This window comes from Antechinus flavipes, chromosome 3 (genome assembly GCF_016432865.1).
Source record: "Antechinus flavipes isolate AdamAnt ecotype Samford, QLD, Australia chromosome 3, AdamAnt_v2, whole genome shotgun sequence".
NCBI classification, from domain to species: domain Eukaryota; kingdom Metazoa; phylum Chordata; class Mammalia; order Dasyuromorphia; family Dasyuridae; genus Antechinus; species Antechinus flavipes.
The window spans coordinates 357,707,840-357,726,153 of record NC_067400.1 but is presented as its reverse complement, the minus strand read 5'-3'; the positions used below and the strand labels follow the sequence as shown (position 1 = coordinate 357,726,153).

The following is an 18,314-nucleotide window of genomic DNA, read 5'->3' as shown; positions in this document are numbered from 1 at the left end:
GAGAGAAGGGGAGAAGGGGAGGATTAGGGTCTACGTAAAGATGTGGAGTCTTCATTCTGGGCTTGCTAAGTCAAAATATCACCTGTCAGAGTCCAGAATGCTAGGGACAAAGGCCAGATTCCAGTGATAGGGAATGCAGATGATGGTCAAAGGACAGGAAGCATGATTTTGAAATGGCTGAGATGAGGCCAAGGGGGCCTATATTTGATTTGGAAGTGAAGAATCATAGAATTTCAAAACTGAAAGATCTTTGAGATAGAGATACTCTACCTCCTCTTACATCTCATCTTTCTCCCCTGCCCTCCTGTGTTATATAGCTTTTGAGTCCCCACCTACCTCCAATGATAGCATACTAAACATTTAGGTGTCTAAAGGAAATTTACTTTGAAGAAGTACAAGGGAATATTCAGCATCAGATGACATTATAGTCACAATTAAATTGTCAACAATCATTGGTTTAGCACCTATTATGCATCAGACCCAGTGCTAGACACACAATTATAAAGGAAAAATGGTCTTGTCAAGGAGCTTACTTTTAGTTTACAATTTATATTTTAAAAAAAAGATTTTCAAAATTAATACTGTAACAGTCCTCCAACAGCAACAGAATATTTTGTCTCCTCTCATTGTTTGCTTTTACCTATATTTCTTTTTGATCTGGGTCTTGATCATAACTCAGTTCTAGTTTGTTGTCTATGGACTTGGCTAGCCGGAACATGCCTTCACAGTTCTCCAGAATTTGCCTTCTAGGCTCCTAATGTGATGGTGAAGAATTTGAATCCTAAGCAAAGGACTTTCCCCTTAAAGTCTATTTGAATTATTTTGGATGATCAGGACTATATAAAATACAGAAGGTGATTTATAAGTAGGAAGTACCAAGTGGCAAGATGAAGAAAGTAAAACTAGGAGAAATTTAGTGAATTAAAGCTATTTACACAGCTATTAAGTAGATGAGGTAGAATTTGAATTCAGATCTTGCCATCTCATAACAGAGAACTCTATCCATTATGTCAACTAACTGAAGTGCTCTCTTTTCACTGGAGACAGAGGGGAAAGAGGAAGGGAGAAGCATGCTGTGAGGTAGCCACAGGATAGGAAATCCTTCCTCAGACTACAGCTAATCCAGAAAACCTTTCTGTTTAGGATCAGTCCTTCACTTGCCTACCATTCAACCACGAAGAACTGCCTTTTTGGTAGCGTTTGGTTGAAGGCAATCCTTTCATCAGAGTTCATGAAACCATGGAAGTGCCTTCCATCGCTATAATTTTTCCTTCCTCTCCTATCACTTCTTCATCTTTTCCTGGGGCTAAGGTTCTGTCTTCCCCTGCAAAGGCATAAGTTAGCAAATATGTATAGCAAAGTGATCTTTGGACCTCAGTGGAAAAGTAGCATTCTCTGCCCCCCCCCTTTCTACATATTATCATATAGGGCAAAGTACTACCTATCCCTTTCTTGTTATTGTTAAGCTTCAACAGTCTAAATAGGAATACAAAATTAACACTTCCTTTCACAATTCACCTAACTGGGCAATGTTATTTCACTACAAGAAGTGGAGAAAAACAAATTTAGAATGATAGGTAGAAAGGATGGGGGCAGATTGGTTGAAGAAAGGAGGTACTAATTGTAAACTGTCAGAAAATAGGGTATGGGGATTTCCTCAATATATCCCCTGGAAATTACTGCTACAAATTCCAGATTCAACTTCTTAGGACTCCTTCTAAATTTAGGTCAATAGACCTGAGTTTAAGTTGAATCTCTTTATTTATTTAATGTCTGATCTTGGAAAGTCACTTCTCTGAGACTCTGTTTCTATATTTTATCAAAGTCACATGAAGAATCAAGCAGCCCAGAAGGACAGATATAATAGAAGAGGCAGAGCCTAGTGGAGGCAAGTCTTTTCATATGTCTGGGATGACCTAGAGCCAGGGAAAGAAATGGGTGGGGGAGAAAAAACCTCCAGTGCTGGTGGTAGCTCTTCCCGTTATACACAGAAAAAGGAAGCTCATCAATGAGGGTAAGAGAAGAAAAATAAAGGTATTCTTCCTAGATTAGGTTATATTTGAAAAGACGTTAAAAATACAAGCAACAACTCAATTAGCAAGAGTGGTAAAGGAATGCATTCTCAACATGGGAAATAGCCTGAAAAAAGGCATGGTGGCTTGTTCAGCATCCAGAAGAGTCGGGTTTGACTGGAATATACAATGCATAGAGTGATATAATGAGAGAAATAATAAAAAATAAAGTGATACCAAGTTTTGGATAGAACCGACTACAAAATAAGCGAGAATGAACTTTATTAATAGGTAATAAAAAGACTAGTGACACACAAAAGTGACTAGATCTTTGTATTAAGAAAAATATTCTGGTAAACATATCAAGAATAGATTGTAAGAAGGAGATAGCAAAGGCAGAAAGACCTATAGTGAGTTATTTCAATAGTTCAGTTAGGGGATAATTACTTATAGACTAGGATAATAGTGTTGACAGTAGAAAGAAAGCAGGAAATGCAAGGAATGTTGAAGAGTCGATATGACAGGACTTAGCAACTAATGGAACATGAGAATTGAAAAAAAGGAGAAATCAAAGCTAGCTCCAAGGTTACACATATACACATATGGGAGACTGGTAGAATGAATGGTGGTGCCACAATCAGAAACAGTGATCAAAAATAAGCTTGTGTTTAAAAATAAAGAAAATAAATTTGATTTGAATTGGAGGTATTGAATCTCTTTGGCAGAGAGATGAGAAAAGAGAATTAGAGATATACGCTTGGTTGTCATCTGGGTAGAAGTGGTAGTTAAAACCCTGAAAGTAAATGGGGTCACTTTGGGAGAAGATTTAAAGAAAGAAAGAATGAGCAAATGAAAAATCATTGATTATATACTTATGTGCTAAAAATAGTAAGAAAAAAAAAAAGGACAGCTCCTTAGGGAAATACCTTCATGGGGTTAAGAGAACACAGAGAAAGGAAAATGATAAGAGGATGAGAATAATTAAAAAGGTATGAAATAAACAAAGCTATGAAAAGAAAGAATGTTTATTAAGAGAGTCAGCAGCGTCAAAAGCTACAGAAAAGTAAGGAGGATGAGGAGTGAGGTATAGGAATAGCAGGAGAGAACATTGATTGTGGCATATCATTAGTAACTCTTAGAAATAGTTTCAGAAGAGTGGTGTCAGTAGGTCAATTATGAGGATTTGGGGGCCATAATGAAAAGCAATTTGGAATACTACAAAGAAAGTAACTAAAATGTTCGTAACTTTTGGCCCAGAAACTCCACTGCCAGATATATACTCTAAGGAGATCAATAATAAAAAGAAAAGCCTCATATATAACAAAACACAGTTTCTCTCTTTGTAGCAGAAAAGAGCTGGAAGTAAAGATGATCACCAATTGGAGAGTGACTAAACAAGCTGTGTTACATGAATGTAATGTAATTGACTGTGCTATAAGAAATAAGAATGATGAATACAGAGAGGCATAGAGAGACACATGAAATGATCCCAGTTGAAGTAACTGAAACCAGAAAAACTATATCACAAAGATCATGACAAAGTAAATAGAAAGAACAAGAAGAAAACAATGAAAACTGAATGCCAGAAAAATAAACCAATCAAACCTGACTCTAAAGAAGAAACGCTGATGGGAGAGTGATTGGATAGTACATAAATATAGAGAATGAAGAGATCGTTTTGGACTGAAATGATGGGGAAAACTTTCAGTGGGAATATAGAACTCCGGGTAGCCCTTAGAGAACAAGTAGAAACACAATAAATAGAGCACTAGATCTGGGATAGAGAATAAATATAACCCAATGCAATCCAATAAACCTTTATTACACATCTATTATGTATCAGGCAGTGGGGCATAATAAAAACTAAGATAATTCTTGCCCTCAAAGAGCTTACAATCTGTAAGGAGAGCTACACACAAAAAGAGACAGGAAAATTAGGGAATGGGGGACAGGGCACCTTGGGCTACTTAGTGCGGGAGTTTCTTGTTCCATGGAGTTGAAAGCAGTCAGGAAAACAGATATAAAGAGGAATAAACTGAGAGAGTCAAGATTCTACACTCTAAAAAGGAAGACACTGGGAGAAATTTGCTACACAACCTTCTATCTCTTCAGAGGCAGAAGAAACAGAGTTAGGTGGAATCAATCTGGCCTAGATTAGCAGCTTAATGGTGATTTTGGAAGTGGTGAGCTTAGTTTTCCTGAGAGAAGTAGTTAGTTCCTCAGAGTTGAAATCAGGTAAGGGAGTAGATGCAAAATAGTGTACTCTGCATTCAAATTAAGACCTATATTCAAAACCAGCTTCATATACTTACTAGCAGTTTGACCTAACAAATCATTTAACCTCCATTTGCCTCAGTAAAATTGGTATTATAATAATATCATTATACTTTCCTAGATTGTTGTGGAGATCAAATGAGACATTTGTAAAATGCCTAGCACATAATAGGTGCTTTACAAATGTTGGTTTTGTTCTTTCTCATTTCACTATTGAAGGCTAAAAAATTCCTAGTGGTATACTACTTGGTATGAGAAAACTATATTTTTTAAAGTGGCATGATTCCTGCCCCAAGGAGCAGACAATCTAATAAAGGAGACAAGTAAATATTAATAAAAAACCAGAAATATACTTATAACATGACCACAGAATTTGCTCTGTCATTATTTTCAGAAATAGAGTTTGAAAAATTATGCTAAAAACTGAAATATAGGGAGTTCTTTAAAGCTTTCTACAAGTGGTGTTTTTTGCAGGTTTTAGCTACCTAACTATGATTCAGCCTATAATATTATAAAGGTAAATGATTTTTCTTGTTAGTAAATGATGACAGAATCAGGGAAGAAATATTTTTAAAATCCTTTCACAGTCTTAGCACCTTGTTAAATGCAGTTTAACAAGACTTGTTAAACACAGTCCTAATCACTTTCAATTCATAATGATTTCTGCCAGGTACATATGATGGTGACTTCTGCTAGGTACATATGGTTGATGTTACTCTACAGGAATCAATGATCAGAGGATTTATTTGCTTAAGGGAGATTTTTAAAAGGCAAGTTTTCCCCCTTGCTGTCTTATTCCTCTAAAAGGCTTCAAAGGACTTGGATCATTTGCAAGGAAAGCTCATCTTGGGGTTGAAACTAAGCAATTTCTGTGAGCTCAGTTTCTGTGAAGTGGCAAAACTCTTCAGCATTGTCTGCCCAAGGGGAAATGAGACATCTTGTGATGCTGAGTTTTTCTTGAACCAGACTCCTTTTTTTCCATGGAATCAGTCACCTTAACAAATGTTAATTGTTTACTATTAGTCAATCAACAAACATTTATTAAGCATCTACTAAGCACTGGATATGCTAAAATGCTGGAAATTTCTTAAAAGAAGATTAAAAAAAAAAAACATCAAGGCCAGTAGGTAGTACAATGTATAGAGTGTTGGTTCTCAAACTCATGGCCTCATTTAGTAGCTATTAGATCTTCAGCAAGTCATTTAACCCTGTTTGCCTCAGTTTTCTCATATGTAAATGGAGTTGGAGAAAGAAATGGCAAACCACTCCAGTATCTTTGCCAAGAAAACCCAGAGTGAAAGCACCAAGAGTCTGACATGATGAAATGACTGACCAACAATAAAAAGATAGTCCTCAAAAAGCTCTCAGTCTAAGCTAATGTAGGCAAAACAAAAAGCAGGATTAGTGGAGACTCCTTTCTCATGACCATCTTAAACCAAGCCTGGAGGGATTGGAGAAGAAAGGAGCACATATGGAGCTCCAATCAGATTGCTAGCACACACCAAAATTTCTGAACTTATTGATTGGCTACAGCCAGGAAAGCAGAGCTAGTTACTGATCTTCAACCTGAAGACATTTGAGTTTAGCTGATGGGAAGTGAACTGAAGTAAAAAGGCAGGAGAAACCTGAAAAATAAATTTCTCTTCTCTCCTTTATCCTCACCTGAATACCAGGATGGTCAAAATTGATATTATTCTATTCAATGAGGATAATGTACCTAATAGAAAGAATAGAAGGGAGGGACATCTATTCTACTGTTACATGATTGAGCATGAATTAACAAGCAAAATGAATTTTGATGGACTTATGATGTAGAATGAAACATATATTTTTTAAGGACAGTCAATAAGAGAATTTTGTTTGATGATTTTGTTTGACTAAGCATGTCATTATGGCTTATTTTTCCCATCCCCCTACACGAGAATAGTAATGAGGAAAAATATTGATTAATTAAAATTTGAAATAAAAAAAATCTTTAAACGTTTACCACACATGAAACATTGTATAGATAAAAATGTAGAAGGCAGTATAGGAGAGTGATTAGAGCAATCCACTTGGATTCAGGAGATCTGGATTGAAATTCCACTTCAGACAATAACTAGCCCTGTGATCATGGACAAGTCATGGATATCTCTCAGAGGCCAGAGCTCTAGTTCCCTTATCTATAAAATGAAAATACTACTACTTATATTTCTTCCCTTACAGCATTGCTGGGGTATAACTGCTTCACAAATCTTAAAGTACATTTTCAGTAATTTTTATAATTATAATTATTCTAAAGTCCCTGATCAGCATTGGAAAAAGGAGAATATGAAACAAATCATATAGGTGGTTTCCTAGAAATCCTGAGCACAGCAAATCTTTTACTCTCCTTAGTCTTTTCTAAAAATTATCTAAATAGGCTGATTTGAGATTGAATAACTCTTAATCAACAAGCATTTATTGAGTACCTCTTCTGTGCAAGGCAGTGTGGGCAGATAAAGGAAACAAAAAAAAAGTTCAAGATATGTCTCAAATCTTATAGAGCTTAGTAACCAAACTTAAAAAAAAATTTTTTAATTTGTTTCTTTTTTTTTTAGACACATACTAAACAATAAGACAAAAATCCATTGCTAAGCTTTAATACTCTTAAGGTATAAAGGCATAGGCCTATAATCTCAGATGTCACAAAGGCTGAGGGTGGTGTGTTTTTTGAGTTCAGGAGTTCTGAACTGCAGTGGGCTAATTAGGTGTCTACACAAAGTTCAGATGAGCCCTCTCCATGCTGCCCCCCCCAAAAAAAAAAACCATGGGGGAGCACCAAGCAGACTAGGTCTAATCTGATCAAAGTGGATTGGGTCCATGAGTAATCCCTGTACTTGCATTCTGGGTGGGATAGGGAGTCCCAGTCTTTAAAAATAAAATAAATAAACTATATCATACTAACAACTGTTAATATCTGTTAATAGATAGAATTAATCTTGGCGGGGGGGGGGAACATTTGAGACCATCCATTATTATACAGATGAAGAAATTGATGCCAAAGAGCCAAAGTAACCTGCCAGTGGTGATACAGGTGATACAGAGACTCCTGTATCTCCATATCTAATATCCACTGACTCCAAATCTGATGCTCTTTCCACATGGTTTCCTCTAAGCACTCACTTTTCAGGGGCAGAAGCAAAGGAACAGGAAAGGAATCAGTAAATTTCAAAAAGTTTCAGAGAAGGGAGATAATTCTGCTTTGGAACACATCAGATCTGATATAAAAATGGCAAGTTTATATATTGGGAAATTAAGCACTTCAATATTTTAAAATCTCTCCCATATGTAGAGTGTTTTCCCATATGTTTTGTCATTTGATCCATACGGTAATACTTTGTGTATCTTAACGTGCTTGCCAGTTATTTTTGTGATATAGACATGAAGACAGTGTTTAGGTTTGGAATCAAAGGTTTATTTATTATAGGTATGACCTTGGACAGGTCACTTAACACTTTGGCTTTCAGCTTTCTTCATTTTTAAAATGAGGGAGTTGAATTAGATGATCTCCAAGGTACATTCCCCATTTCCAAATGCTATCCCTTATAATTTAAGTAACTTGCCCAAAGTAACACAGCTATTCGCACAGCTGAAACTAGATCCATATTCTTGTAACTAGGTTTAATTTTAATTTCCACTAGTCCATAGACTCTATATTAGCAAATTTAATTCAAACATTTATTGTACACAAGAGGTGAGGAAGATACTATACTAAGTGTTGGGGACACAAACATGAGAAACACCAAAGTCCTTGTTCTTGAGGAGCTTATTTTCCAATGGACTAACAAGACATAGTCAAATAATTATTGATTTGAGGTCAAATGAAATCTTAAAGGGGAAAGAAGAGGCTACAGACCTAACAGAAATTATAAAAAAGATGAAGAGGTAAAAATCACTTTTGTCTTGCTAGAATCAGGGAAAATTTCATGCAGCACAAGATCCTGGTGCTTGAAGAAAAAGAATGATTTCAATAAATGAAGATATAGAGGGAAGGAGATAATAACAAAAAAAGAACAATATCCCAAGAGTCCAAATCCTGAAGTTTAGAGCCTTTTCTGTCTAATAACTTCCTTAGACAACCTATTTTCACCACTCTGCACCTTGATTTTCTCCTTTGTAAAGCAAAAGGACTGGACTCAATGATCTTACATACCTTTCAACTCTAAAGTCTTACAGTATTAAACTATATATGCTTTTTTGGAATGTATGTAAATTCATAGAAGCTTAAAAAAAAAAAAAGACAACCTTTTTTAAAGAGAGATTGAAAAGGAGAGATTAGATCTTCAGAGATGTTGTCCCAATAATGAGTGGAAATTAGAGAATAAATGGAAGAGGGGACTAATGACATATAGCCAAGGAAAAATTATAGAATCACCTTATCTAGGTCTGGAAGAGGCCTATTAAATAGATTATAGACCATTTAGTCCACTGACCTTATTTAACAGATGAGAAAATTGAAATCCTGAGGTTAAGTGACTGGTCCAAGGTAATACAGTTGACAGGACTTAGCAAATCATTGGATATAGGTGAAGAAAGAAAAGCAAATAAAGATTTATTTTGACCTTTTAAAAATTGTTCTTATGGCTCTACTGCCAAATTCCTTCCTGACAGGTAAAACTCTCTAGGCAAAGTGTCACTTTGAAGCCAAACTAAGCTAGAAAGACAGGTTTGTTAATGAATGGGGGATTGGCCTTCAAATTGTCTCTTCCAAGAGAGATATGTATTTCTCCTGCAGAGAAATGAAATCCTAGAGACAGGTTGATTACAAATAAAGGCAGTATTATTACATTTGTCTGCCACTTTGATCAAAGGAAGCAAGTAATTTATGACTGAGAAATGACTCCTAGAAAAGTAAACATGAAATACTGAAATAGAAAGATTGATTACTTGAATAGGCAGAATTCTAAAGGGATGAGATAAAAAAGGTGACAATCTGGATAACTGGGGTCAAGATATACAATTTCTTGAATATCCCCACATTTGATGCAAAAAGATGCATATAGGAATGAGTTATTTATGCAGCCCCAACTCATCTGAAATGTGATGTGATCCTATCAAAATTATTGCTAAAGAGAGGAGCAGCCTTGACTAATAATGGATAGACCGCTATACTTGGAATCAGGGTTCAAACTGGTTCAAAACTGACCCACAGACTAACTGGCTGTACAATCATTGGTAAGTCATTACCCTTACTGTGTCTCAGATTCCTCATCGATAAAAAGTGAGTGTTGTTATCTCAATAATCTCTGTGACTTTTTCAAGATCTAAATTTATATTTCAGTGATGAGTTTCTTTTGCACTATGGATAAAGAAAGTATTTGGTAAGCAAAAATGTATGTTAATAAGGATGTGGGTGGAGAGAATCAGTCTTTAAAGTACTTAATATTTTAAGTACCTCCAAACATTTTAAATGAAGCTCCTGCCCTACAATCAATTAATGTCATTATAGATGTTTCTTATCTAATTATTAGAAGATTTTGTATACCTAGCTCTAGTTACCTTATGGTCTTAAAAGTAACAAAACTGCATTTCCTTTAAAATACAGGGTGTCCCAAAAGTCTTAATGCAGTTTCATAATTTTAATAAGTTTAAATCTACCTTAAGACTTTTGCAACACTCTGTATTTGCTATTATAATGTGACCGTTTCCCATCCATATGAATTAGCAAAGTCTGACTCTTATAGCTGTTCATAGCCACTTATTTTTATAGTGAAAATACTTCCACTGAAGGCCCTGGAAGTCTACCACATACAGGTCTGGAAATTCCAGTTTGTCCCACATAAAGCAAATTTAAACTTATAACTCATCAAATTGTGTAAGAGTTTAATAAAAAGCAAAAGTCAATAGTGGAAAGGTCAATCTGTGAATAGCTACTCTAACAAATTTAGAATTATGAGAGAAAAAAAAACCAGTTGGAAAGTAGGGTGATTTTTTAAAATTGTCATATAAGAATAGAATGGAAATTTCCTACACATTAAGAAGCCACAAATATGAGGAATTCAGAGGAACATGAGAAGACTTGTTTGAATTCATGCAGAGCAAAGAATATAAAATCAAAACAAAATACATGATAATTAAAATAATATAGATGAAAATAACACTAAATGGCAAATGAACTCACATTAAAGGCAATAATTGATATTGATTCCAGAGGACAGATGATAAAATACATGTCACCTCCTTTTGGTGGTAAAGGTTACACAGATGCTAGATATCACATATTCTATTAAATGCTGTCGCTGTCTGGTTTTGTGGAACTGTTTTTTATGACAAGGACATTGGAGTTAGGAAATAGGAGAGGGAGGCATAAAGAGGGATATCAAAAAATTTTAATGATTATTTAAAAAACAAAAGACTTCATTTAAATGTAAAAATAAAAAAAGGCCCAAATCCTTCACATTTTGATTACAAATAATCAACTCAATTGGTACTTCCCCAACAAGAGGACAGGGACTTATAACCCTTTATACAAGCCCTTGCTGATAGGAACATTGTCACTAGCCTTTGTTAAGCAAACCTTGGAAATCTTTTCAAACAGCAGAGTGAGCCTATTATTGATTCTCCCAGAGATCACTGACAATTGACAAGTAGAAGCACTAATATTTCCAGGAGTCTGCACTTTTGCATTATCATAGTCCTCTCCTGCAAATTGCTTGAGAGATTCCAAAGGAGCAATTCTGTCTCACTCTCTCCCAGTTTCCAATTTGTTTTCATTATTCTCCAATTCAGAGCTCAACTAGACAGTGGTACAGCAGTGAAAGACACAAGAAGGAAAATTAATATTTTTAGCATGGGCTTCCTCATCATGCATAGATTTATGAATTTCATTTTTGTTATGCAGAAATCATACTTTTTTAACAGAGAAAGAAAATCTTTAATTGTTTTCTTATTGCCTGAAGAAAGCTTCAAAAACATCTTGCTCCATGTTGTCATTTACATTTCACATTAAATGCAAAATATGTTTGAAATGAACAAATATTTGTTTTAATTTACTCCATCTGTTAAATGAAATACTAAAAAGACAACTAAGTTACCACATTAAATTCAGCGATTTGTAAACAATTTATATGTTCATTTGTTCTGAGTTAAAAATGCCCCCAAAGCATCATTTTTATGAAACTTACAAAGTAAATGGCATTGTATTAATCTAATGAATGCAGGGCATGATTCTTCCTTTTCACTTCATTAATTTATTTCCTAACTCTAGTTAATTAGTGAGAATCATATTTTTAAAAGCTATTTGAAATATAATGTTGGGGGGAATCTGGCAAACTGCTTTGGAAAGTAGCTGCAAAGAGCATATACTAAATATTGGTCTCTTATACCCTGAAGAACCTCCCATGTAAAGAAACTGATTACCAGCAATAGTCTATAATGGAGAAGAGCAGGGAACAGACATGTAGGCTGAACGAAGCAAGCTAGGCTAAAGATCTTTGACGTGACTGACTTTTCTTTGTAAGTTCTATGATGCTACTCCAGGCAATTTGGAATTTTTTTCCCCAAGGCAACATCATTAGTGATGTTAGAAGACTAGACACATAGACTCCTAGAATATAGCCTTGGTTAAAAAAAAAAAAGAAAGAAAGAAAGAAAGAAAGAAAGAAAGAAAGAAAGAAAGAAAGAAAGAAAGAAAAGAAAGAAAGAAAAGAAAGAAAGAAAGAAAGAAAGAAAGAAAGAAAGAAAGAAAGAAAGAAAGAAAGAAAGAAAGAAAGAAAGAAAAAGAAGAAGAAAGAAAAAAATTCAAGAGAAATCATTCTCAATTATTTATTTCTACAGGCTTTTCAGTAAAGAGCCCTGGGCTAGTGGTTCCCCACCTTGAATGTGAAAGTCCATTTTAAACATCAAGAATTTCATAGGCCCCTCTTCCACGTGATGGTAAATAAATTATTACTATCCATTGAAAAAGATATGGTACCAAAAAATTATCATGAATAAATAATAGATTTTTCATGAATTTGTATTTTATTGATCACCAGCATCAATGTATAATTTTTAAATATATATATATACATATATAAGTACATGTACTCATTCAGCCTAATAAAGGTATATTTGCTTATTTATTATACTGAATAAGGCTACAAATTATATTGCATCTACAATGAAAAATGGCCACGTGTATAGTGTACACATAGATTCCCTGACTCTTTCCAATAACTGTAGACCCTGGAAATCCATAGGCAGGCAATAGTAGTCCTAGTCAAAACTGAATCTCACCCTACCTCTAACTTCAATCCTCATACCTTAGAAAAATGAATGTGGTTCAGTGGAAAGACTGCATTCACAGTCAAAGAAGCTGAGTTCATATCATGGTTCCACACTTGTCATCTGTGTGACTTTGAAAAAGTCATTTAATATCTGTGAATCTTATTTGGCCCCTCAGTTTACTTCTAACACTAGTCCTAGGATCTATGAAGACCTATTCTTCCCAGAAATCTGATCTCCCTTCACATAAAAGAATTAATGATAGAAACAGCTTAAGCAGTATTTCCCATATGTGGAATCCTAGTATTCTCAGTCAATGAAAAGAAGCTGCATAAGAAAATGTTAATTTGAGATAGTGATAATTTTCCTAAAAATATTAAATATGAAGTTATGTTATATATCAAAAAAATTTTCTTATAACATTTTTTCAGTATGAAAATAAACTGTATTTCCTATGTTTTGTTAAGAAATTTCACAATTCTCTTCCCTTTTTTCCTAAAGATATATCACAATCCTAGAGCAAAATTAAGAGGGTCATCTATATATTATTAGACCTGGGACAAATCATTCTTTCTTTACTTTTGTTTAGGCAATTGGGGTTAAGTGACTTGCCCAGGGTCACACAGATATTACTAACTACATTATGAGTCTAAGGCTGCATTTGAACTCAAGTTCTCTTGACTCCAAGGCCAGTGATCTAACCACTATGCACATCATCAAGCTGCCCCTGGGCAAATTTTTTTTTTTTTTTTTTTTTTTTTTTTTTTACTAAACCAATTGGGGTTAAGTGACTTGCCCAGGGTCACAAAGCTAGGAAGTTTTAAGTGTATGAGACTAAATTTGAACTCAGGTTCTCCTGACTTCAGGGCTTCTATCCACTGGGCCACCTAGCTGCCCCTACCAATCATTCTTAAAATGCTTACTTAAAGTGTTATTGCTGAGGATTATAGGGAAAGTAGGATTTGAATTTTTAAGAGGGTCAGTGTTATCCCAAAAAGAGCATTGATTCTGGGATCAGACAGGCAGGGTTCAAACCCTATTTTTGATTCCCACTATGTCACTTAAGAGACATCACTATGTCTCTGGGCCTCCACTTCCTATTCTGTAAAATAAGGGGCCTGGACTAGTTGTCCTTCCAGGTGCCTTCCAGCTCTCTTCTTGTGATCCTTTAAATTAAAGGAATGACATCCTACCAGATGAAATTTTAGTCCTCAATAAGTCAGGTGCCTTAGACATACTCTTGTATGTCTTGTATCTCCACGTCCTTCCCCACCCCCTCACCCCCAAGTCTAACCTTCTAGCTCTAGGACTTGATTCTTGGATTTCTGCCAACAAATCACATCAGGAAACCTCATTATATCTTTCTCAATCCTTTTACTACATTCTGAACATTATTCCATTAAAATAACAAAATACTTTCCTGAAAATGTGTCCCTCCCTTCCCTTATAGAAAGATCTCTACAACAGGAGTCAAGAAACCTAGGTTCCCAGGAGCACTCTTTTGTGAATTTGTAATCCTAGGGCATTTGCTTCTCTGTTCTGGGCCTCAGGAAATTTAAATGAGGAAACCAGTTACAGGGCAGCTAGTTGGCACAGTAGATAGAATGCTGGGCCTAGAGCCTGAAAGACTCATCCTCTAGAGTTCAAATGTAGATCAGATAATTATTAGCTGTGTGACTCTGGGCAAATCATTTAACTGTTTGCCTCAATTTCCTCATCTATAAAAAAAAGAGCTGGAAAAGGAAATGGCAAACCACTCCAGTACCTTTGCCAAGAAAACCCCAAGTGAGGTCACAAAGAGATGGACACAAATGAAAAACAAAAACAAACAAAAAAGCTGAAGTCAATATTCCCTAAAGTTCCTTTTAGGTTGTACCATCTTTTGATTTTAGGATTTTAGGAATAGCATAGTATAGTGAGAAGAATGATGCATTCGCAGTCAGAGGACCTAGCTTCAAATCTCACATTTATCATTACCTGTGTGACCTTGGGCCCCAATTTCCTCCTCTGTAAAATGAGTTAGACTAGATAACTTCTGCCCCACAGCAGGTCCAAGATCCCTGCTAATATCCCTCCATTAAAATCCAAAATCATGAAGGTCATTGGTCTGCACGTGCCTCTCTTTATGATGACTTCCATATACATTATATGTGGGGAGCTATCTTTTCAAATATGAAAAAGGCCCTTAAGTGCAAATGAATAATCACAGAAGTTTGAAAAACAAAAGACTCTCATCCTCTCTTAATTTGATATTTGCAGGGATTGAAAGTAAAACAGTTCTAGCAATCTGTGCAGTCCTTCTGGTTCTGCTCAATAAAAGATCACTTCTGCACGTGGAGGCTATGATAAGGAAGCAGACAGACCACTTTTGTCACCCAAGCAGTACCCAGGGAAGGCGTTATCAGAGTACTCCAGCCTTCTAAAGAAGGCTCCAGATGGTGGCAGAGAGAGCAGCTGGTGGCAGTGAAATAGCACCCTCACTAGAATATGTCTAATCCAGGTAGTTTTCTGATCACAGGAGAAAAAAAAATTAAGAACCAAAAGAAATTACTCAAGGAAACAGACCCCAGGGCAAAGGAAGGACTTCATAATTCAATTGAATAAACATTTATTGAGTTCTTACTGGATTAGTCACAGCAGACAACAATACCAAAATGAAAATAGTTCTTCTACCCAGAAGCTTACATTTTTACCGAAATATAGTACTAGAATAACATACTGATACCTTTACATTTATAAAGTCCTTTGCTTCAAAACACTTTTGCATAGATTTGTGTGATCTTCACCAGATCCTTTTGAAATATATAAGATAAATAGACTTGATACTAGTTTAGATGTGGAAAAATTGAAACTAGGAGAAGTTAGGCATTTAAGACTTTCCACATCCTAAGTTTATGGTGATGCTTCAAGAAAAGTTAGATTTCTTGATTCCTAGCCCAGTATTTTTCTTTTTTGGTCATCTGTAGTAGGAAGCTTTCAGTTGGGGAAACTACCTCTATCAATGACAATTAGCAACTGAGTTAAAATTTTTAGGTTTATGGAGTTGCCTGTCTTTACTGAGAAACAATACTGAGAAATGAGAACTCAAAACTTGCCCAAAGACATAGAGCCAGAATATGTCAGAATGTGAATCCAAATTTCCCTGATTCAAGAGCAACTCTCTGTCTACCACAGAGATCACTTACTACTTCTTAAAAAAAAAAAAAAGTTGTATTTATGCCTTTTGTTTTTACAAAGTTAATTCAGAATGTGTGTATGTGTATAAATATATATACACATCTATGTGTATAGATGTGTATTAATACATATCCCAAAAGTTTTAGTCCTAAGTTATTATACTTTCTAACTATATATGTCTAGATATGTATTTAAGACATTTGTGCATATCCCAAAAGTTTTAGTTAGTCCTGTTATCAAACATTGTAACTATGTATATGTACAGATGTGTATAAACATAGATGCTTGTGCATATCCCCAAAGTTTTAGTTAGTCCTAAGTTATTAAACATTGTAATTATATGTGTGTATATACACACACATCCTCCTTTACAACAAAGAAAAGCAATTAAGTAAAATCAGCTCACACAAATAGCATCTGACTTTGTATGTCACCTGATGTTCTTCCCCAACCAAAAAAGGGAAGGAAATCTGAAATCAATTAAATTCCTAATCTTACTTCTGAACTTTACAAACTAAGCCCAAATCTATCTTTATGAAAAGGACTTGCTTCTAGATTTAAAAAATAAATGATGCTGCTTTTCATTGAACTCACAGATTTGAAGTTGAAACTCCAAAGTCAAGAAGGAGGTACCCAACTGCCTGCCTTCCAGGATGGGACTCACCTAGAAAGATGATAGTCTGCTTTCTGGCCGTTTTGCTCTCTTCGCTCTCTGCTTTCCTCAGCTGATGTTGCCCTTTCCCTGCCAGTGTACCCTTCTTCATTAGCTTTTGCATCATTTTTCGGCACATGAAAGTCACCAAGATCAGGACCACAAAGTAGATGATAAAGGCACTGAAGATGCTGGATTGGAAAACTGTCCACCGACTGGAGAGACTGGTGCAAATGGACATGTTGGAGGTCTCCGGGTGCTCGAGGTGTGGTATCCGAGGCCGATTGCAAAGGAGGCCACGGTGGTTAGGCACCTGGACCAGAGGGTACTCAATGCCCATGGCAAAAAGGAGGGGCAGAGCCACCAGAACAGAAGTGACCCAGACAAAGCAGATCATTAGCTTTACCCAAAAGGGCCGTGAGACTGCCTTGTACCTGAAGGGGTGGCAGATGGCCACATAGCGCTCAAAACTGAGAGTCAGCACATGGAGGAGTGTGGCGTAGCTGCAGGTCTCAAAGAGAAAAGTGTGCACCTTGCAGGACAAGTTATCGCTTGTTGTAGTCAGAGGGTTCCAGATCACACTGTAGAACTCCATTGGCATGCCTATGAGGAAGACCAAGATGTCAGAGCAGGCCAAGCTTATCATGTGGTCTGCGACCGCCTTCTGCAGGTAGCCTTTCCTCTGAAGCACTTGAGTAACCCGAATGGTGATGCTGTTCCCAAGGATACCCATCATAAAGATGACCGAGTAGACAAGGATGAGGGTGATCTTGATCCAGGTGGCTACTTCAAACTCTGGGACATGGCTGTGGTCAATCACATGGGAGCAGTCATGGGCTGAGTCTGTCGTGGCAGCCATGAGCAGAGAAAGCCTGGTTCCTGAAACGCTCCGTGGTAAAACCAAACCTTCTTCCCTCAGCAAACAGGTCCCCTAAATCTCTTTCTTCCTTGCTCAACAGAGTTGGTAATGCAGGTACCCCAATGTGATTTCCACCTTAACAATTAATTCACCAGCTGATTGTCCTCAGCTGAAAATCTCCTTATGGACCTTAATCCAAAAGAACCATGGGAAGAACCATGATAATCAAGGCTTTGGGAGTACATGGATCCCCGTGAAAGAGAAATAGAAAGAAAACTTTTTCAACCTATCCTGTGAGTCAGGAGAGTTACTTAGTCCCAACACCGGGTGGTTGTCTCCGCCTCTCATGACTGTAGACTAACTCCACCTCAGCTCACTCCCATTCAGTTACAGTTCTTTCGTTCCCTGAAGCAGTGTAGGAGGGGGATAACTGGTGTTAATTATTAATGAAGAACCTGATCAAATACAGTGCATGTTCAGTTTTGTGGACTGGACTTGGCTGCTGGCAAAGGCACCACCCTCCCTGAAATCAGATCCTAGCTCCCCTAACACTAGGTGAAGCATTTTAGAAATCTCTCCCCTCTTCCCTTCCCTTCCCCCCCAAACACTGTGTCTGGGAAAACAATAGGGACAGGAACAAGAGCCGAAATCTAGGACGATCATGGTGATCTTTGAGCTTGAATCCAAGGCCAATTTAGGAATTGTTACATGCCCTTCCTCTCCTTTCTGAACTCTGCATACACACATTTCCCACCACACCTTTGTCCAATCCTAAGTGGAATCCCTTGACCTGTATGCTCTGGCTTGGGTGGCAGCACTTTCTCTTCTCAAAAATAAACAGCTTCAGCCTCCTCAGCTGGTGCTTTCTCTCTCCAATCAGCCAGTGCTCGGAAGAAGCTGGTAAGTTTAACAAACCCTCTGTTATCATGCCTTAGGGACATTTGTTTTCTTTTTAAGTAAATTCTTGGACTCAGTCCCTAGAGCTACTGTCTCCGAGGGTCAGAGCAGGACCCAAACCAGGCTAATGGGATCCCCTTAAAGCCTCGCCTTTTCACCAAAGCCCTAAGACCATGCAGAGCGGGGCTTTCTAGAGCTCGCTCTTCCCATGAGGGTT

At 36.6% G+C, this 18,314-nt stretch overlaps 1 protein-coding gene across 1 annotated transcript in view; it reads right to left on the bottom strand.

The window, feature by feature from the left end:
- The window catches only part of GPR39 (G protein-coupled receptor 39), a 247,971-nt gene extending 230,554 nt beyond the window's left edge, over positions 1-17,417 (bottom strand). The window contains exon 1 of the mRNA XM_051985770.1: positions 16,354-17,417. Within this exon, the coding sequence (XP_051841730.1) occupies positions 16,354-17,200 (847 nt within the window). The 5' untranslated portion in view covers positions 17,201-17,417. The remainder of the gene's footprint in view (positions 1-16,353) is intronic.
- Between the last annotated feature and the right edge of the window lie 897 nt (positions 17,418-18,314).